Source organism: Podarcis filfolensis, assembly GCF_964270895.1.
Source record: "Podarcis filfolensis genome assembly, chromosome: 4".
NCBI classification, from domain to species: Eukaryota; Metazoa; Chordata; class Lepidosauria; order Squamata; family Lacertidae; genus Podarcis; species Podarcis filfolensis.
In genome coordinates, this window is record NC_139607.1 from 6,307,678 (window position 1) to 6,326,016 (window position 18,339).

General features: G+C 44.5%; 1 protein-coding gene across 10 annotated transcripts in view; it reads right to left on the reverse strand.

Annotated features, from left to right (window-relative positions):
* Positions 1–16,619, reverse strand: part of PCDH9 (protocadherin 9) — a 752,451-nt gene extending 735,832 nt beyond the window's left edge. For all 10 annotated transcript variants that reach the window (XM_083610429.1, XM_083610427.1, XM_083610426.1 and 7 more), the window contains exons 1-2: positions 15,830–16,619; positions 11,401–14,566 (exon numbers count right to left, since the gene is read on the reverse strand). In XM_083610429.1, the coding sequence (XP_083466555.1) occupies positions 11,401–14,436 (3,036 nt within the window). In that variant the 5' untranslated portion in view covers positions 14,437–14,566; positions 15,830–16,619. The remainder of the gene's footprint in view (positions 1–11,400; positions 14,567–15,829) is intronic.
* Positions 16,620–18,339: the final 1,720 nt, after the last annotated feature.

Consider the following 18,339-nt stretch of genomic DNA (forward strand, 5'->3'; position numbering starts at 1 on the left):
CTCTCCAGCATCAAGGTGCCCAAGAAGGCAGCCTGGGAAGGCTGCACTCCCGTCAGCCACAGAGGGCGCAGCTGGCGGGCGCTCAGGGAAAGGGGAGGCTGCCGGCAAAGCCATGCAGCTCCCCCACTCACTAGGGCACCCCTGAGAGCCAGCGCCCTGGCGCAACAAACCACTAAGACCAATGGGAAAGACGGCTCTGTCTGTATGCATGAAAACCAGATTTGTACTCCTTCTGCCTCTGTCTGAGGGGAGAGACTAGCACAAGCTTTGTTTATGAGCCTCCTCATGGAGCATCACATGTTAACATTACCTGGGCAGTGTTCGGGAGAGGTATAAACCTGCTGCTACACTGTACAGATGTTATATACCCTCATAGAATCAAGTTGGAAGGGATCCCAAGGGTCATCTAGTCCAACCCCCTACAATGTAGGAATCTTTTGCCCAACATGGGAATCAAACTCACGCCCTTGAAATTAAGAGCCTCGTGCTCTACCAGCTGAGCTATTCCAACTCAACAAGGCCAATGCTTTTTCAGTAGAACCAATTTACGAGTCTAGGTATCTGCCATCAAGTGCTGGAGCAAAAGCGAAGAGAAATTAACTGACATGTTTTCATGTGGCATTTCGGATTTTGTAGCCAAGAGCAAAATGCACAGCTCTTGCGTTAGTTAATAATGGCAGGCGGACTCATCTGTTCCAGAAGAGGGACCATCTCCCACTGAGCTGTTTGTGGTGGACTCTCCTTCTCTGGAGGTTTTTAAGAAGAGGTTGGAGGGCTACATGGGGGTTGGACTAGATGGCCCTTGGGCTCCCTTCCAACTCTACAATTCTATGATTCCATGATGTTTCAATTCCCTCCATTTGGAAGGATCAGGTATTAGATTATATGCTGGAGCTCTTGAGCGAGCCTTTGTTAGTGCACTACTGGGCTAGATGGAGAGTCTGACAGCTTCCTATGCTCCTATGTAAAGTGTAGGGTTTTCATTTCAAGCATAGATGAGAAGAGCCTGCTGGACCAGCCTCTGTTCCAGCATCCTGTTCATCACAGTGGTCAGCAAGATGCCTATGGGAAGCCTGCAAGACAGACCTGAGTGTAACGTGATTGCCAGCCACTGGTAGGAGGCGGCACATTGCCTGACGCTGGAGGAAGATCTTTCCCCCCTCCTGTGCATTTTGGAAGAAAATATTAGAGTTGCTACTTGCCTGAAGCAAAATGTCAAGGCAAATCTGTACAGATTCCTGCTTGGGCAAAAAGGGAGCTAAGAGAGTTTCAGAAGACTAGCAGAATTGTCAGGATAGGGCACCACTCACATATCCCTTATTTTATATCCCCACTTTTGTCCAAAGCAAAATGTAGAGAGAGTTTGAGCCTTTGATGACATGGAAGGAAGCTAAAAAGAAAGATGTTGGTAAGTCTAATGACATTTCACAAGGGAAGTTGGGTTAGGGAAGTGGCACATTCCTGCCTCTGATTTCTAAGGTGAATTCGTATTTAGGAATTACACCGCAAATACAAATGTCTGATGAGGTGTCCGTGAGACTCACACAATGCTAAGGCATTTGTTCGAATACCTATACTTCTAAGTAGTTATGCATTTCCCCAACCCTGCTATATTCATTTGTCTTCTCTCTCTCTCTCTCTTTTTGTGTGTGTGAGTGTGTGTGTGTGTGTGTGTGTGTGTGAGAGAGAGAGAGAGAGAGAGAGAGAGAGAGAGAGAGAGAGATTTCCAGGCACAGCAGTGCTGAGAAGGACTGATCAGCCATAGGTCTTTCCACAGTTCTCACAGAACCTTCAAAAACACTGCTTTTAGAAGAAATTATTGCAGCTGCAATGCAAGGACCAACTTCTATATTCACTGTTCAGATCAGAGAGGCAGCTTCCCGTGATGGTTTTTTGCTTTGCCCTTGGCTGCAGTTGTGCATACAAGAAAATGCACTCAGCTGTAGATGTATGGTTTTGCCCATCTTCTGGTTCCTCTGCTACCAAGGCAGATATCTGACATACGCATTAATAGCAGGTGGGTGGGGTGGGATTGTCACATCGCTCATTGCCTTAAAATAAGTACTGGCGTGCCCTGGCAAAATTATTTCAGTGACTTTATGGAAGATCTTGGGGGTCTCTCAGAAAATGGATCTCCTGGGGGCTGAAACTCTGTGTCATTTCTGGGAAAGGGAGCCCCACCCCTCAACTGCTTGTGATCATATCACACTGTGTGTCACTTTTGTCTGGAATTTTGATTATCACCTTCTATTAATAAAACTCACTGTAATCGAGCAAGATGATTTTTCAAAAGGTATTTGTTAATCAAGGAGGGAATCTGAGGGGGAAAATAGGAACTGGGTAGAGGAAGCAATTAACTGGGGAAGTGGAGGCGGGATGACAATTGACGTTGGGGATTGAGAAAATACAATATATGGTGGGAGAAACTGAGGAAGGAGCAGTTCATTCAGGGGAAATTTGGAGGAAAAGCATTTGTGGGAATTGGGGAGGGGAGGTAAATTCTGAGAGGGGAAAAATAGAGTAATGAGAATGTGTGTGTGAAGGGGAATCAGGAGAAAGCAATAGCATGGAAACAGAGCATGACGCTCTGGGATGGGGGGGGCAGAAAAGCAGCAGAAAGGAGCTTAAGCTGCATTGATTTCAGGAAGGGAGATGGGCTTAACTTACCTATTGAAATTAATGGGACTTACGAATGCTGCACTTTGGCTGGACTGCGAGCTGCGTAAGTAAATACTTCCAGTGAGGAAAAGCCTCCCTCCTTGCTGTACATGCAGAAAATCTAAAACAGGCCACCTTAACAATGCACTGCTGTACTACAGGGAGAAGGCAGAATGTAGGACGGAATACTTGCACAGGAGGAACTTGAGCTGGTCAGCTCTTTTCTCAGCTGAGGTCCTGACCCCAAAACCTCTATTATTGTTGTCTGCATTGCAGCCTAACAAAGATTTATTTAATCACTCTGCCAATACTGCGTGCACATTCCAAATAAAACATTATTCCAAATCAGCACTACTTTAGTTAACTTTCGAATCTCAGGCCACGCTACAGTGGAATTTCAGACAAACACAAAATATGTGATAAACAGGCAGTGTTTGTAGATCTGATTCAACCGTACTAAGTTCCTTTGCTTTTCTTGTTGCAGAAACACAGAAAGGGGGACTATTATAATTAGAAGTCACTGCTTGAAAACACAGCTACTTGTATTTACTACTGAATCTTTTTTCTTTTTATTGTTAGATTCTAAGGAAACCTTCTGTTACTAGGTGGTAGAATAGAAATATTGGCTGCCGCTTTCAACTATGGTGCGCAACTGAGTAAAAGGTGTGCCTAGGTTCCTTTGAAAGTACAGTGATGCAATTAAATTGCACAGTGTAATACTTAAGTTACAATAAATTCAGTGGTAAGCTGCAGAGCAACCAGCTTTTAGACATCAAAATAACTTTAGTTGCAATAGTTATATTTCACAAGATGGTGTTGCTATACAGTACACATTACTGCATGTTCTGATTAAAAGAATACAATGGACCCTGTTTCTTTGGTATATGCATTAGGCCTGAACCAGGTATAGTAAGGTACCATAAGTACATGCACAGCGCAAGACAGCGCAGTGCTTCAAGATATGCATTCCAATTCACATTTCAAATATAGATGGAATCCCTTGCCTACTAATCAGGTGACTCACATCTGAATACAGTCACACATCCGGACACACACACAATCTCACATAAATTTTAAAAAGTAATTCACGCATGCCCCACTTTGTGAAATCAAGATTGTTTGAAGGAGAAATACTTATAATTCTCACATTATTTTTCTTTTTAGAAAAGCACTGCCAATACAGAGACTGTCCTCATGTTTGAATGAATGTGAACAGTGCGCAATGTGACCCAGAAGTCGTTTGCTGTGTCCACTGTGCTGATCTTTGTCAATGCCAAGTGAAAACCCAAGATTGCAGAAACTGACATTTCTAAGCGACCAGCTCAAGTTACAGTGTTCACAGACACTATGGAATATGCATAATACTTGCAAAAAATGGCCCAGTGTAACATGAGAATCAATTTTGGTGCATCTTGATACATTTCAATACAGGAGGAAATTCATCATGCCAACTGCAGCCCATGAAGCATATAAGGTAGACCTCCAATGGTTCAAAAATGCTATTGATTTTGCTGCAAAAACAGGAAGCTTGTCATGCACCTGGTTACAAACAATACAAGCCTGCTAGGCCACATCATTTGATCTGATGAATCAAGAATAACCTTAGAGTACCTAACGGTCAAGGGTACCTTTACCTTTACCTAGGAAAATGCATGAGCTCTCCAATCCAACCCAATATAGTTGTTCTATCAAAGCAACGGGGCATCAGGCAATACAAAGTCATTCCATTGGTTTAGATGCTGCCCAAACTGCTGCCTGTTTAACTGGTGTTAGTTCGCTGGACTTACTCCAAAGTAAGGGAGCATAGGATTGCCTTAGGCTGAAATAATAAACACATTTCCAAGAAAGCAAGACTTACTTCCAAGTAAGCATGCATAAGATTGTGCTGTTAGTTGGTACTAACTTTAGCTGCTTTGGGCTCAAGTCCTGTAATGCATAAAGGAGTGTAATAAATACACCTCAAGTACTATTTCCATCTTGAGGGTAGGAATTGGGCAATTGTGCTTAGTTGCTGCCTGATCAATTTGCTTGCAACAGCAGGAAAAAACTTCATGCATCACAAAAATGCATGTTTTCTATATATGGAGATTCATCTTACAGGCATTATTTCTAAGTAGGAAATGTTAGCATATAAAGTACTCCTCAGTGTTATCCTGTCCCACTGAGAATTGACTGAATCAACAACTGCGCTGGAGCAAAGGAGCAGAGGGATCTTTGAGTCTGAAGGACGAGGATACTTCTGACTACAGTGTGGAAAGATCTTTGGGGGATAATAGATGCTACATCTTATATGAATTACTATGGTGTCTCTATGTACTCTGTTGGGGTTTGCAGTTTATGCAGGCTGAAAAGTAACTGATACATAAAGAAAGATGCAGAGCAAGAAACAACATGATCAATGGATTACACAGGAATTATTGCCGTTTACTCCCAGATGAAAAATACCTAAGTGCATCTCTGCCTATTATTAATAATTATACATAAGCAAAACATGAAAACCTATCAAGACGCTGATCCCAAGGTGTTTACGATCTAAAATTGGCTGTGGGAAAGATAGGGCAACAAAGGGAGAGGAGGTAATAGCTGTCTGTCTATAGCAAATATAAACATCAACTATGAACATCACTTTTCACAGAAATATTAAATCCCAGAATTCTGTTTTGCTGTTGAGGAAAATAGTTCGTCCCAGAAAATGTTGAACATGTTGGATCTCATTCTGCCCCAAACCAAATTTCCGCTTAATTTTAGGCCAAGTAGAACTGTGTATTTAAAAAGTTGTCAAATGTAAATGGGTCACTGTTTTCATATCTTAAACATCTGTTGTTTATACCCAAGAAAGCATACTGGGGGCAAGGAAATTAATTCCTCAATTGCTGTCAACTGAGTTAGGGAACAGCAATAAACAGCTTACTGTAAAGCCTCCAGCTACAATAAAACTGCTGTCAATAAAGTGTGGCTGATATGGTTTTGCTGTGCCAGAAAAATATATCCTTTGAAAATGAAAATCTGAAATGGTAACTAGAAGATCCTTCCTTGTCCCTATACACAAAGGAACTCTATTACAAAACTCTGATAGCGCTGAACTCTTAGCATCTTACTCCCTCCCCCTGACACACACACATGTGATGCGATTTAAGAAAGTTATACATTGCACTTCAATGGAAAAACAAACCTTAATGATTCATACACACAACAGAAAAACCACCACATGCATAAAAAAATCCCCAGTGAATTAAAAAAAAGGGAACTAGGAAGCTTCTTGCAGTTTAAACTGAATGCCTTGCTTAGCATTTCTACTGCTGCTATTGAAAGTAGTATTATCGCTTAAGGTTATATTCCAATTTCCATTACAACCCCCTGTTTTCACATGCTTTTCACTTCGTTTAAAAAAAAAGAAAAAAAGAAAATCTTTTCAGCCGACATTTTCCATGCTTGGTCTCAGCTCAGAGATGAATTTCTTTAGACAGCTGAACAAAACCTGCTACCTTTTTTTAAAAAAGAAGAAGTTATATAAGAATGGGGCAATGTACGGCATTTTCAGTCTTGCCACAATTTTAAAATCTTTACTTCTTACTTGCACATATATATATATCTGTGTTTGTGTGCACACGCACACATAGATATATATATATGGAAGTAATGAGTAAGGTTTTAAAATTGTGGCAAGACTGAAAATGCAGTGCATTGCCCCAGTCTTATGCACACACACCAGCAACACAATGCAAGAACATATTTTTGCCATTCTTCACTAAACACTGTGGAACTGGAACAGTTGTGGCTGCCGCATAATGGTTGTTCCACGGCTGTAAGAAATCAGCCTTTTAGTGTGGCAACACCGACAACCTTGGGACGTCCTGCCTATGTGAGTCATGCAGGCGCCTTTGCTGTAAGATTTTTGGGCCCCACTTAAACAAATTTAGTTTAGGCAAGCCTATCTATCCAGACATGTAGACGCTGAAATGCTTTAATCTTTTTTTAAAAAAAAATTCCATTCTTTAATTTTTTTGTTTTTTTTTACTGTAAGTTTTATTATTCCATGTAATCTGCTTGAGAGGTTTTACGACAATCAAGTGGTATGTAACTTTTGCTAAACAAATAAAATAAGCAAATAGGCAAAATCTTGAAACCAAAATGTTTTGATTGACGGAACGTGTGGGCCTGCTTCTTTACACAATGCGGTTCCACTGTGGATTTCCACAACTGTTCTTTCTGCCTATAATCTTAGTTTTATGAGAATGCTTAACAGAGGTTTTGTTGGTGTTTATCAGCTCTTATAGTAAATATAAGGAAATAAATCACAGTACAACAAGCCACCTGGGAGGGGGTTGTGACTTCATAGCTTAGTTAACTACAGCACTAGCTTCTTGTCAGGAGTTTTCTGCATTGCTTAAGGGAGCCCTATATTCATTTTATAGTTTCCGCTACAATTATTTAAGGTTCTATCATATATATATATATATATATATATATATATATATATATATATATACATACATATATATATATACACACACCCCATCATATCTTATGAGAGACAACATTGCTCAAGTACTCAGTTGGCCCAGTGCCAATAAACATGATGAAGACTAATTAATACAGTTCCTAATCATTGTGGCTCTGTGCTGGAATCCTTGCTTTGCAACCTGGAGGACTTGCACTCAACTGCCCATGAGCCGTAAATCAAGGGAAATATCCCATCTCAGGGCCTGCAAGATGGTTTTGCCTTTCCATGGGACTAAAATCAGAGTGTTCAGATTAGCCTTATCCAGTCTGAAAAGCTTGGTTCATCTTTCTGTTATTTTGCAGAATTTATGTAAAACTTAACAACAGTTCTTGACAAACTGTGCTTAAGATGGAAATGGAAAGAAATGCTTCTGGTCTCTTCCCCACAGCCAATGTGTCCAATTGGTACGGCTTCATCTAAGGCAGCAATTCATATCCGTCAGGACCTGTTCTACTCAAAGCATTCAACTTCTCCTTTATGACAACAGAATTCTTTGCAGCTACCATGCATCTGGAGGGCCACAGGTTCTACTCTTAAACTTACACACTTGCATTTAACATTCTTGGTATACCAGTTCTAAATACCTTTGCTGACATTTCTGTTAAGGAATTCAGAATAATATTCTAATAAAATAATAATAATAATAATAATAATAATAATAATAATAATAATAATGTAATATCGCAGCTCACGAAGTTCTATTGTTAAATATTCTTTATCCTGAGTATTTATTTGCTAGTCTTGCAAATCTTAGGATCAGTCCATTACCTCAAATTAATCAATGTCATCTAGGATTCTAGGCTGGGCTTTTCTTTTCTTTTAAATGTTTTCATTTACAACAATCCAATAGACCAAGGCTCAGGTGGAATCACTAACAACCTGAACATTGCCTGCTTCAAGGCAAGACTTATTTAAAGGAATGTGGGGTAAAAAATATAAAACCCAACAGTACTAAAAAAATCTTCCCCCTTCACAATAAGGATGATTTTCAAATGTTAGGTTCTTCAGAGCAAAACAAACTGCATTGTCTCCTAGTCTTTAGCTATACTCAGACTGGTTACTTAAATCAGGGCTACGTTATTGAGCTTAACCCGGGCAAATGGTGTGTTCTTGCATATTCCTAACAGAGCAACTGTTGAAAAATGACAGCCGATTTTGGGACTGCTCCATTTTTTTATTATACAGCTGACTTAAAGGTGGGTGCAAAGATATAGCACAATCTATGGTGGTGAATTCTCCTTCACAAGTCTGAATGAAATAAACCTGATCCACACAAGAGTGCAGCCGTTTTCTTCTATAGCTTCCACTTCTGCAAAGTTTGCTTGGGAGACTCTTCTATGGCGCTACATCCCATATTTAGCCACCTAATGACCAAAATAGAAACTATCAAGAATAATAATGAAGCAGTAAGACACTTACTGCTGCCCTCCAACAACCCAAGACGTTCTTCTCTTGATAACAATGTATAAAACATGCCAAGTTCTCCCGCAGAAACACCATTGAACTAAAAGGAGTTATGCAATAGCTTCTTCATTTATTTCAATGGGGTTTGTGCACTTCAAGGGGACTGTGCTATTTGCCAGTATTTTAGGACTACTAACCATAAACTGATGAATGGCCTGAGCAAAACCTTTTGAAAACAAAACTATCTGTGGAGATTTGCATCATGAATTGCAACACTCAATGAAAACCACAGTAACAGTGTACCAGTTTTGATCTATAGCCCAATACTGATGGTTCTAATCGCGTATCAGCACAGTACTTTTATGAAACGGAGAATCTAGCGTTCATATCAAGCCTTGACGGGTAAACCAACATCCATTTAACTACTCACTGGGAAGTATTGACACCTCAAACCATATAGTCACCTTTCCATTGGTTAAAATGAAGGTTGCCTAGTTGCTGCTGACAAAGAACATTCAGGATCCCACTAGCTTAGAGAGCACCTTTATTTCGGACTGTATTTATTGATAAGGCAAGAGTTCTGTACCATTTGAAAGCTTGCTGATCTACCAGTGAAAGAAGGTGCTGTCTGAATCACTTTGGATCTTATCCATCCCTCATCACAATCCAATTATGCATCATTAAAAATAGCAAATCCACATTTACAGTTGTGATGCAATTAAAACTGTAAGTCAAGTGTTTATCCTCTCTCTTTTTTACAATAAAGAAGATACAGAGGAACACTTTGCGTTTAATTTTCCCTCACCCTGAATCCTTGAGTCTCTTGGGTGGTGCTTACATGCTCTGCCAGGTAAATCGGTTTGGATTTGTGATCTTAATCTCCATTTGACTCCTCAAAGAAGTTAAGACTCATTCTTGTAACAGAGCCCAGGAAATGAAAACTAAAGTGGAACAGAAGCACTTAACATCAAAATAATGTGAGAAATCTGAGTAACAAAAATAAAAGATGATAAAGAGGGGGAGAGCACAATCTAATCTCAAGTTCTACTGATATCCAGAGGTTTAACGGTTGGTGAGTGTCATGATTCTGTTGTTGTTGTTGTTATCTGGAAGGAAGTGCATAAATGACTGTGGATGTTATTTTAGGAGCCTAAGATGCTTTGAAATACTTCTGAAGGAGATATCTGTGTGAAGATTTCCCCCTCAAATGTCTTTTAAGGGATTTATTGAGTGTTCTGGGGACCATTACTTCAACAAGATACTTCCTAAGTGTGGGCTTTAAATACAGTGCCTTGTTATCCAAGATACGTCCAAAAGTCAAGATGCAATTTTGAGAAGCATAACATACAGCTGGGGAAATGACTCAAGCTAAAGAATGGTCACCATTCACCTCTCCTGGCACAAACCTATTAAAAAGTATCTTGCCCTGTTCTCTTGACTATGGCCCCTGTGATCAGCCCAAACAATCCACCAAAACGCAAGAGAATATAATGCCAACAACCAATATGTGCTTGACAGCTAAAGCCTTAGACAATTGATGCAATGAAAACTAAGCGCTAAGGAGCCACTGCAAAACACGCTAGCTTAACTACCGGTCGCTTCAGTGCGACTGTCATTAAATAAAAGGTTTCTTTGGCTTTAGTACCAGTTTGAACCTTCCCTCCCCCATTTCTTATCTGCTGCAGGACTGGCAGCTAGCCAGCCCCAAGCCACATAGTACCTTAGTGCCATCTACAGGCCGATCCTGACATTCTAATTTAGTGGCAAAAGACAAGCACCAGTGAAATGAATTAGACAGCACCGCATTTAAATCTTTATTAGCAAGGAATTATTTGACCTAGGAAACAATACCCCCACCCCACCCCCCCAAAAAACCCTAATGCTGGATTTGGTTGAAATACGAATTTTCCTAACATCCTAATCCTTTTTTCATATGTCATGTTTCACAGCTTAAAAATGAGTAATGACAGATCACTTATGCACTATAGTATGAGAACATATTTACAATGGAGTGATTTCTCTCTCTGCATAATTCATGTTTTATTCAAAGCAAAATGCATTCGTTCTGAAAGTGTACTTTGGCCATTTAAAAAAAAAAACACAAACAAAACAAAAATCCTCTTGTCTAACAGACACACAACTTTACTACTGTACAACAAAAATCGTTGTAATTCAAAACAGAGGAAGACTTCCTGATAGCTTAGTTATAGCCTGCCAAACAAACACAGTGCAACACAATCTTTGAGCCTTTGTGAGGACAAAAATTAACCCCCTGAACGACAATAACTTACAAATGTTCCAAATCAGTTTGAAATAAACAAAAACAAAAGAAACTTAAGCCAGCCTCGTGTGTAACCAACTTTTCTTTTATCAGAAGCTAACACATTTAATCCTGAAACGTTCAATATATATGTAGATATATATTTTCCCCTTTGAGTTGAAATTGGCAGACTGAAAAATATGTTTTCTTCTTCAGTAAACCTCTATACTAAGATGTTCTTGACAAACTTCACACAATTGCCTTTAACCTCTGACTAGGTAGGTAGGTGTCCGTGTGAATGCATGAATGAACTTGTACGTGAGTGTGTGCATGTCATTCTTTCTAAAACAAAAAAAGTTGGCAACTTACAACTTTGGACCATCATATTCATTCTAAAAATGCATAGTCCTGCCCCAGAGAGATACTAAAGGGGCAGGTATTTCCCCCGCTTTGCTCTATGCATATTATAACTAAGCTAAAATTACAGTGAAAGAAAATATATCCTGGCACTTTAGTACTGGTTGAGTGGGCACTTGTATGCAGTACTTATAGACCAGTAAAAGTGCTCGTTTACCTGTCTGGTGTGCAAGGGGCCCTTTGTCTTGAAGCCTCCTTGGGAACTGCACTCTGAGGCACTGAAGTGATCTGAACTAGTGGAAGAGCGTTTGGAAAGGGTATCACAACCCCCAACAAAGGTGTTGTCCAAAGGGAGTTCCTGAATCACGTGGTGCTTTTTCACCGAGACGGGAGTGTCAGGCTTAAGATGGAAAGCGGACTGTGGCGAGGCAGATTTGTAATGCTTAGCAAGATCAGGGCTGTTAGGCTTAAAGGTGGTGGGTGGGGCCGTGCCCCAGTCAAATCTTCCTATACTTTGCTCCTCCAGCTCAGCTGGAAGGCTAATGGTCCCATTGATAGGTTCATGAACGGCATCCTCCGGTTTGGATTCCTCAATGGTAACAAAATTCAACAGGGAACTCTTGGGAGACTTCCTTTTCTTCCGCTTCTTTTTCTTGTTCTGTTTGTTCTCCTGATTGGGAGACATCCACTCGGCCCCTTGCTTGCTCCTTTGGGCAGCTTTGAAGCGGGAGGCGTGGCGGCAGCGGACCAGAACAGTGACAAAGATCACCACAATGACCACCATGGCACCTGCCACAATAGCAATCATGATGGTAAGGTAGTCCTCGTTTTGATAAGGCTGGCTGCTGTCCCCGATGTTCCTGTCCAAAGGTGTTTCCATAGTCCTGCGGATCAAGTCATAAATATAAGAGGCGTTTCCAGCCGTGTCATTGACGTACAAAAACACAAGGACAAGGGTATGCAGAGATTTAGGATAACCCAGGTCACTGATATTGACCACTAATCGATGCAGCCCTACATCAGTAGGAGTAGGTTTTTCTTCCAGGGTAATGTTACCCGTCACCGGATCAATACGGAACAAACCTTTGTTGTTTCCACTTACGATTGTATATTTCAGCTCAGCGTTCATTCCCGTGTCAATGTCAACAGCAAACACTTCAGCCACAACAGAGCCAGGGATAGCAGAGAGAGGCACCAGCTTAAAAGAAGTATTTGAAGGTGGGTAGATGACCACAGGGCTGTTGTCATTAACATCCATGACATTTATAGTGACTTTTGCGGTAGAAGAACGAGGCGGTTGTCCTCCATCGATGGCCTTGACGTCAAAGGTGTAGGAACTCTGCTGCTCTCGGTCAAAAGAAACGTTGGACTTTATAACTCCAGAGTAAGGATCCAGAACAAAGTTCTCATTGTCATTCAGGATGGAAAGAGTGACAGCTTTATTTTCTCCTGCATCTGCATCAGTCACTGTGATCACTCCTACGGTGCTATACTTTGGTAAGTTCTCCGACACAAAAAACTGAAAATGGTTATGAGTAAATTTGGGACTGTTGTCATTCTCGTCCAATACTGTAACGATTACAGCAGCCTGACTTTGCAGGGGAGGGGTGCCATTGTCTCGGGCCGTAACAGTAAAAATGAACCTCTCCTGCTCTTCTCTGTCAAAGACTCGGGAAGCTGTCAAAACCCCTGTCTTTCGATCCAAATCAAAAAAGGAGGCGTTGGGGCCAAGCTGATAAACAATGTCTGCATTTTTCCCACTGTCCTCATCTGTGGCACTAATAGTTGTTAAGTACAGACCACGGCGGTTGTTTTCGGAAACGGACAGCTCAATTACAGGCTGGCTGAAAATTGGAGGGTTGTCATTTTCATCTTCCAGCTTAACTCTTACTAGGGCGGTCTGGTTCAAACTGGGCTTGCCGGAATCGGAGGCAACTATTTTAAAGCTGAATTCTTTGGTGCCCTCATAGTCCAGCAAGGAAGAGGTCTCTAACAAGTACTGGTTGTCATAAACAGCCTTCAAGTGGAATGGCACTTCTCTCTCAATGAAACAGATCACTTTGCCATTCACATCAGTATCCTTATCTGAGACCGTAATTAGGGCAATCTTGGTATTGATGGGGTCTTTCTCAGATAAGTACACTGTGCCATTGATGGGACTTATAATGTACCTGAGGTCTATGTTAGGGGGGTTATCGTTAACATCAGTCACATTGATGGAAACAGTTGCCCGGGCAGGTGTAGAGCTACCATCACTGGCCAGCACCGTCACCTTGTGGATGGCAGTTTCCTCTCGGTCTAAGGCCCTCTGAACTGTCACCAGCCCAGTTGTGTTGTTTAAAGCAAAGAGTCTTTTAGTTGCAGGAGCAACCTGGGCACCAAAAATATATCTGATTTCCGCATTGCTTCCTATATCTGCGTCTGTGGCATGCAGCTGAATGACCGAGGTACCTACAGGGGCATTCTCTGGTATGTGAACCTCCATCTGACTCTCTTTAAAAACCGGCCTGTTGTCATTGACATCACTTACTGTGACCTGGAGGATAGCTGTGCTGGATTTCTGGGGGGTTCCTCCATCCTCGACTTTGATTTTCATCACATAGGTATCTTTGTGCTCCCTGTCCAAGTTCTGCTGCACAATCAGCTGAGGCCACTTCTCCCCTTCTGGAGTTTCCACGATATCCAGCCCAAAGACACTTTGCCCATTCAAAAGTTCATAGTGCTGCACCCCATTGAAACCAGTGTCGGGGTCTGTGGCTGACGGGATCGGAAAGCGGCTGTTGATCAGAGTGTTTTCAGGTATGGAGATGTTGATGACAGGGGAGGGAAACATGGGGGCATTGTCATTGGTATCCTTCACAATTATTTTGATCTTGATCAGCCGAAAGAAGTCGTTTGGGAGAATCACCACCTCCAGCTCAAAGAAGCACTCATTCTCTTCAGCATAGGCAGCTCCTGCACAGAGTCTCTCTCTGTCGATTCTGTTGGAGGTGGTAAAGATCTCCCCTGTGGTGCTGGACACTTTCACCAAAGGGGCATCCCCTGCTTTGGAGACCAGTCTGTAGACAAGACTAGCGCTGGTTCCTGTGGCGGCATTGATGTGAGAAATGTTCAGATCCTTTGGTATGTTCCCGATGGGGACGTTTTCCGGTAGCTCCTCTCGGATGGTGTAAATAAGTTCTTGAGCCACAGCAGAATCCAGCCTTAAACAGGCAATCAGGGCAGCCAACAGGTAAAAATCCCTCAGGTCCATGATAATGTGTTTATAGCTCCTTCTCAGGGTTTTAGGGTTTCAAGGTTTCCACGATGGAATGCTGCTGCCTCGTTCGCAAGGGGAGGACTGCAGGATGCATCACATCAGAGCTCTTGCTTCCAGACAGCCACTGTCAACACAATCACAACAACAACAACAATAAAAAAGAAGTGTTATTGACTCATTTTAACTGACACCAGATGCAACTGCCAAGCCCTGCTCCACGTTTCTGCAACACACTTACAAACACCCGGCACCTGCTTTTCTCCCTTCCTTTCGTTTGTGTGTGCAAGCAGTTCCTCTCCATGAATGTGCCAGCATACCACACATTCAGAATGAAATTAACTAGTTACAAGATTGATGGGAGAGAAGCCGTTTTCTTCTCTCTCGTGCACACACATGTTTGTTCAAATCAGTCCATTGAACTGAGCATACCATGCAATGCTTTCTCCTTCCACGCCAAAATTTAGTGGAAGTTCTTTTTTAAAAAATGCATAGCATGAATTGTATGCCCACTGCAATTTAAAGCATCATGCATCCTGCCTTCTCCCAATTAAATTACCCAGCTACATTTTCCTCCCCTTCCTCTTGCTTGTGTGTTTTATCCTAGGCTAGTGCTGTAAGATGGTCTAGGATCTCTTAACGATTCAGACAAACTGCTCACACTGCTGCTTCTGCAGTAGCTCTCTGGCTACTTCCCATCTCTATTAACTAAGGAAGACAATAACAGGACCTCTAGTTTCTTCCCCAGAGCCAACCAAAATGTCACCTTTTCCAGATGTTCCAGTGTGCCAGTGTATGTGACTTGCATCTGCCGGAGAAGGTTCAACTTCAACATAAACAGAAGATTTGGGGAGCAGGCAGCCTTGAACCAACTCAGAAGCAGCAAGCCAGATGTTTACAAAGAAAATGCAGAAAGATGCTGTTGGGGGTTGGTTTGTTTTTTGTTATGAGGGTTGTATGGGGGGGGTGATGCAGTCAGTGACACTCGGCTGCCCCTCCGGATGTGTTATTAGCAGCAGCTGCCACACATAAATACTGCAGTCTAATAGTGCTGCTTAAGAAAGAGAGAGAGAGAGAGACTTCTGCTCAGATGCCCTTATGGGAGCAAATAAAGCTCCAGGCGTCCTTATAAGATTGGGGGAGGGGGAGGCGGAGAGAGTTTGGTCAGAAGCACTGATCTGACATCTGCATTAAAAGCTACGCGTTGATATCCGTGATCCTTTCCATTACACTGATGCAGGCAGGTAGGGGCTGCAGAGCCAGCAAACTCAAGCCCAAAGCAACGCGGAGATCCCCCCTCCCGTCGGAATAGATATTAAAATCAATTTTATTTTTTAAAAAATGCCTCCCCTCCCAAAAAAGAGAGAAGCATATGGAACTTTGCACTTACGTTGCCGCTTTTTCGTGTGCCGATGAACTGCAGCAGCAGCAGCCGAGGAAGGATCCGATCTCCCAGGACCAAGACACAGAGGAAGCCCCGCGCAAGGCATCGGGCACCCAGGTAGCCACCAAATTCGTCTTTTTTGGAAGGAGAGGAGAGGTGGAAGGGGAATCAGCAAGCAGCCGGCCAGGCAGGCGCTTCCTCCTCCAGAGCAGAGGTGTTGTTCCTCGGTGGCAAATTCACAACTCCAGAGAACAAATTCACAGTTCCGTCCGGGTTCGCCATGCTTCTCTCGGCGCGTCTCTCTCGTCCTCCCTCCACCTTGTCTCCCGCTCTGCCCCTCCCTTATTTACTTGCTCTTCCTCCTTAATCTGAGGATGACGAGGAGGATGCTGATCAAAGCGATGCCGATCCCTCTCGCGGCGGCGCAGGCGACACCGCCGGCTCCCCAGCCCCGGCCGAGGCGGCCCCGCAGCCCGGCGCTGAGCGCACAGCCCGCCCGGCGCGCTGCTCCTCCGGATCAGGGCATGCCCCGCTCTGCCCGATGCCCGCGCCGGGCGCTGCGCTCGCCTTCCGCGCCGCCACGAAACTGAGCGCGCAACTTCTTTCCGCAGAGCCCTCGCCTTGCCCGGGACCTCCTGGCGGGGGCGAGGCTGGCTGGCCGGCGGGCTGACCCGGCGCGGGCTCTTGCTCGGCCGCGGAGGCGAGGCGAGGCGGGCGGCGCAGCTTCTCCTCCCGTCTCCGGCGCGCGCTCCTTCCTTCGCTCGCTGGCTCTCCCCTTCCTCGCTCGCTCCGAACTGGGTTTCTTGATATAACTCTCAATAAGCCCACAGGGAGGGCGGGCGCAGAGCCTGCATGGCCCTCCCCCTCCGCCGAGCCGGATTGGCCGGCGGCGCGGGGGCGGGGCCGAGGGCGGGGCCAGCGCGGCGACGGGCAGCCGGGCGCGCGGGCCAGTTGCTCCGGCTCGGCGGGCCGGGCGGCGGTGGTGGCGGCGGGCGGCGAGGCTGCCCTTGTGCAGAATGGCTGGTCGGGCGGCGGGATGAGGCGCACGGGCGCCCGCTCAGGCGGCTGTTTTCAGCCAGCTCTTTTCCTTTTTCCTGATTGTTTCCCATTCTTACCTGCCTACCTACATGGGGAAAAAACCTTCAGCTCCTCTGAGCGCGTGCAGAGTACCCTTCGCCTCGGACGGCGACATGGGGGGCGGGAAATGGCAGGTTCAAACAAAGCCTGAGTGCAGCCAGGAAGGAGTTGGGAAAGGCTCTGTTGCATTAGCTTGTTGGTGTTAGTGGCTGTGTGAGACCCCTCTCTGCTACTTCTCCTTGTTAAAACTGGTTTGGTTTATATTTACATAAGAACAGCTTCTCGAATGTCCTTCCATCCCTGCTCTGCTCAGACTTCTTCCATAGTTTGAGTACAGCAAGGAGGTAGAGTCAGGGGTGGGACTCAAATGACCTGGGTCTCCTCCAACTCTGCAGTTCTGTGACTCAGATACTAAAAGTTTGGGGTCTTTTCTTGTTGGCATCCATCTGTCTCAGGAGACAAGGGAAGAGTGTGCCTTTGGGGATGAAGTCAAATCGGTGGAGAGGTACAACATCTGCTGTGACTGTAGAGACTGATACTGGACAGAGATGTTTTGTTGCAGCCGGGGCAGATGAAGGCGTCCAGTTGTGCTGCTGCAGATGCACCAGGGCATTTCTTCTCTCTGTGCTCCTCCCAGCTGCCATTCCTCTTCTGGTCACTGCTGTGGACGCACAACCTGTCTGTCTCCAGGCACTGCGGTTTTCTGCAAGGGATGCCCACACAGCGGGGTTGATGCTGCCAGCCTTCATGTCACATTTGTTAGGGGTCTGAGCCCCCACATTTGACATCTGGAGTGTGTGGGGTGGTTTCCCGCTCACATCCTTCCTGCTGCACCAACCCAAAGGGCCCACTAGACTGGTCCTGAAGCCTCCTCCATAGCTTGCTGTGAATGGCAGAGGTGGATTTGGGAGAGCACAACCGGTTGGTTGGGCGCTGAGCCAAGAGGGTGCTGCAACAATGGCTTAAAACAGAAGAAGGCGGGGGGGGGGGATTTTGGTGTTGCCCAGGGCGCTGTTGAAATTTTAAAGCCCAGAGTCTTCCACTGTGAGTGAGCATCAGAGGTGTCCCATGGTCCAGCGCAGTGACTGGGATTGGGGCCTGAAGTAGAGACAGCACCTGCTGCCCTGGGAGCTCTGCCCGCCACTCACTTGCCAGAGTGGGTGACACTGCAGTGGAGCTGCAGGCTGGGGCTGGACCCACCTTGTCAGAGGGCAAGCGATTGGAAGTAGCGGCTCCTTTGCTCACCCAAGCAGGCAACAAGCAGTGGAGGGGTGACAAGGGGCTGCTGCCTTCATTTGTCGTCCCCCCCCCATCTCTTTGGGTGGAGCTACAGTTGGCATCGGATGCTGCAGCTTCCCCAAAGGGAAGAGACCACTTTGGCTGCTGCCCCCCTGCTGATGCAACCATGTTGGTGCCAGAGGCATACCTAGGCTCCCTTG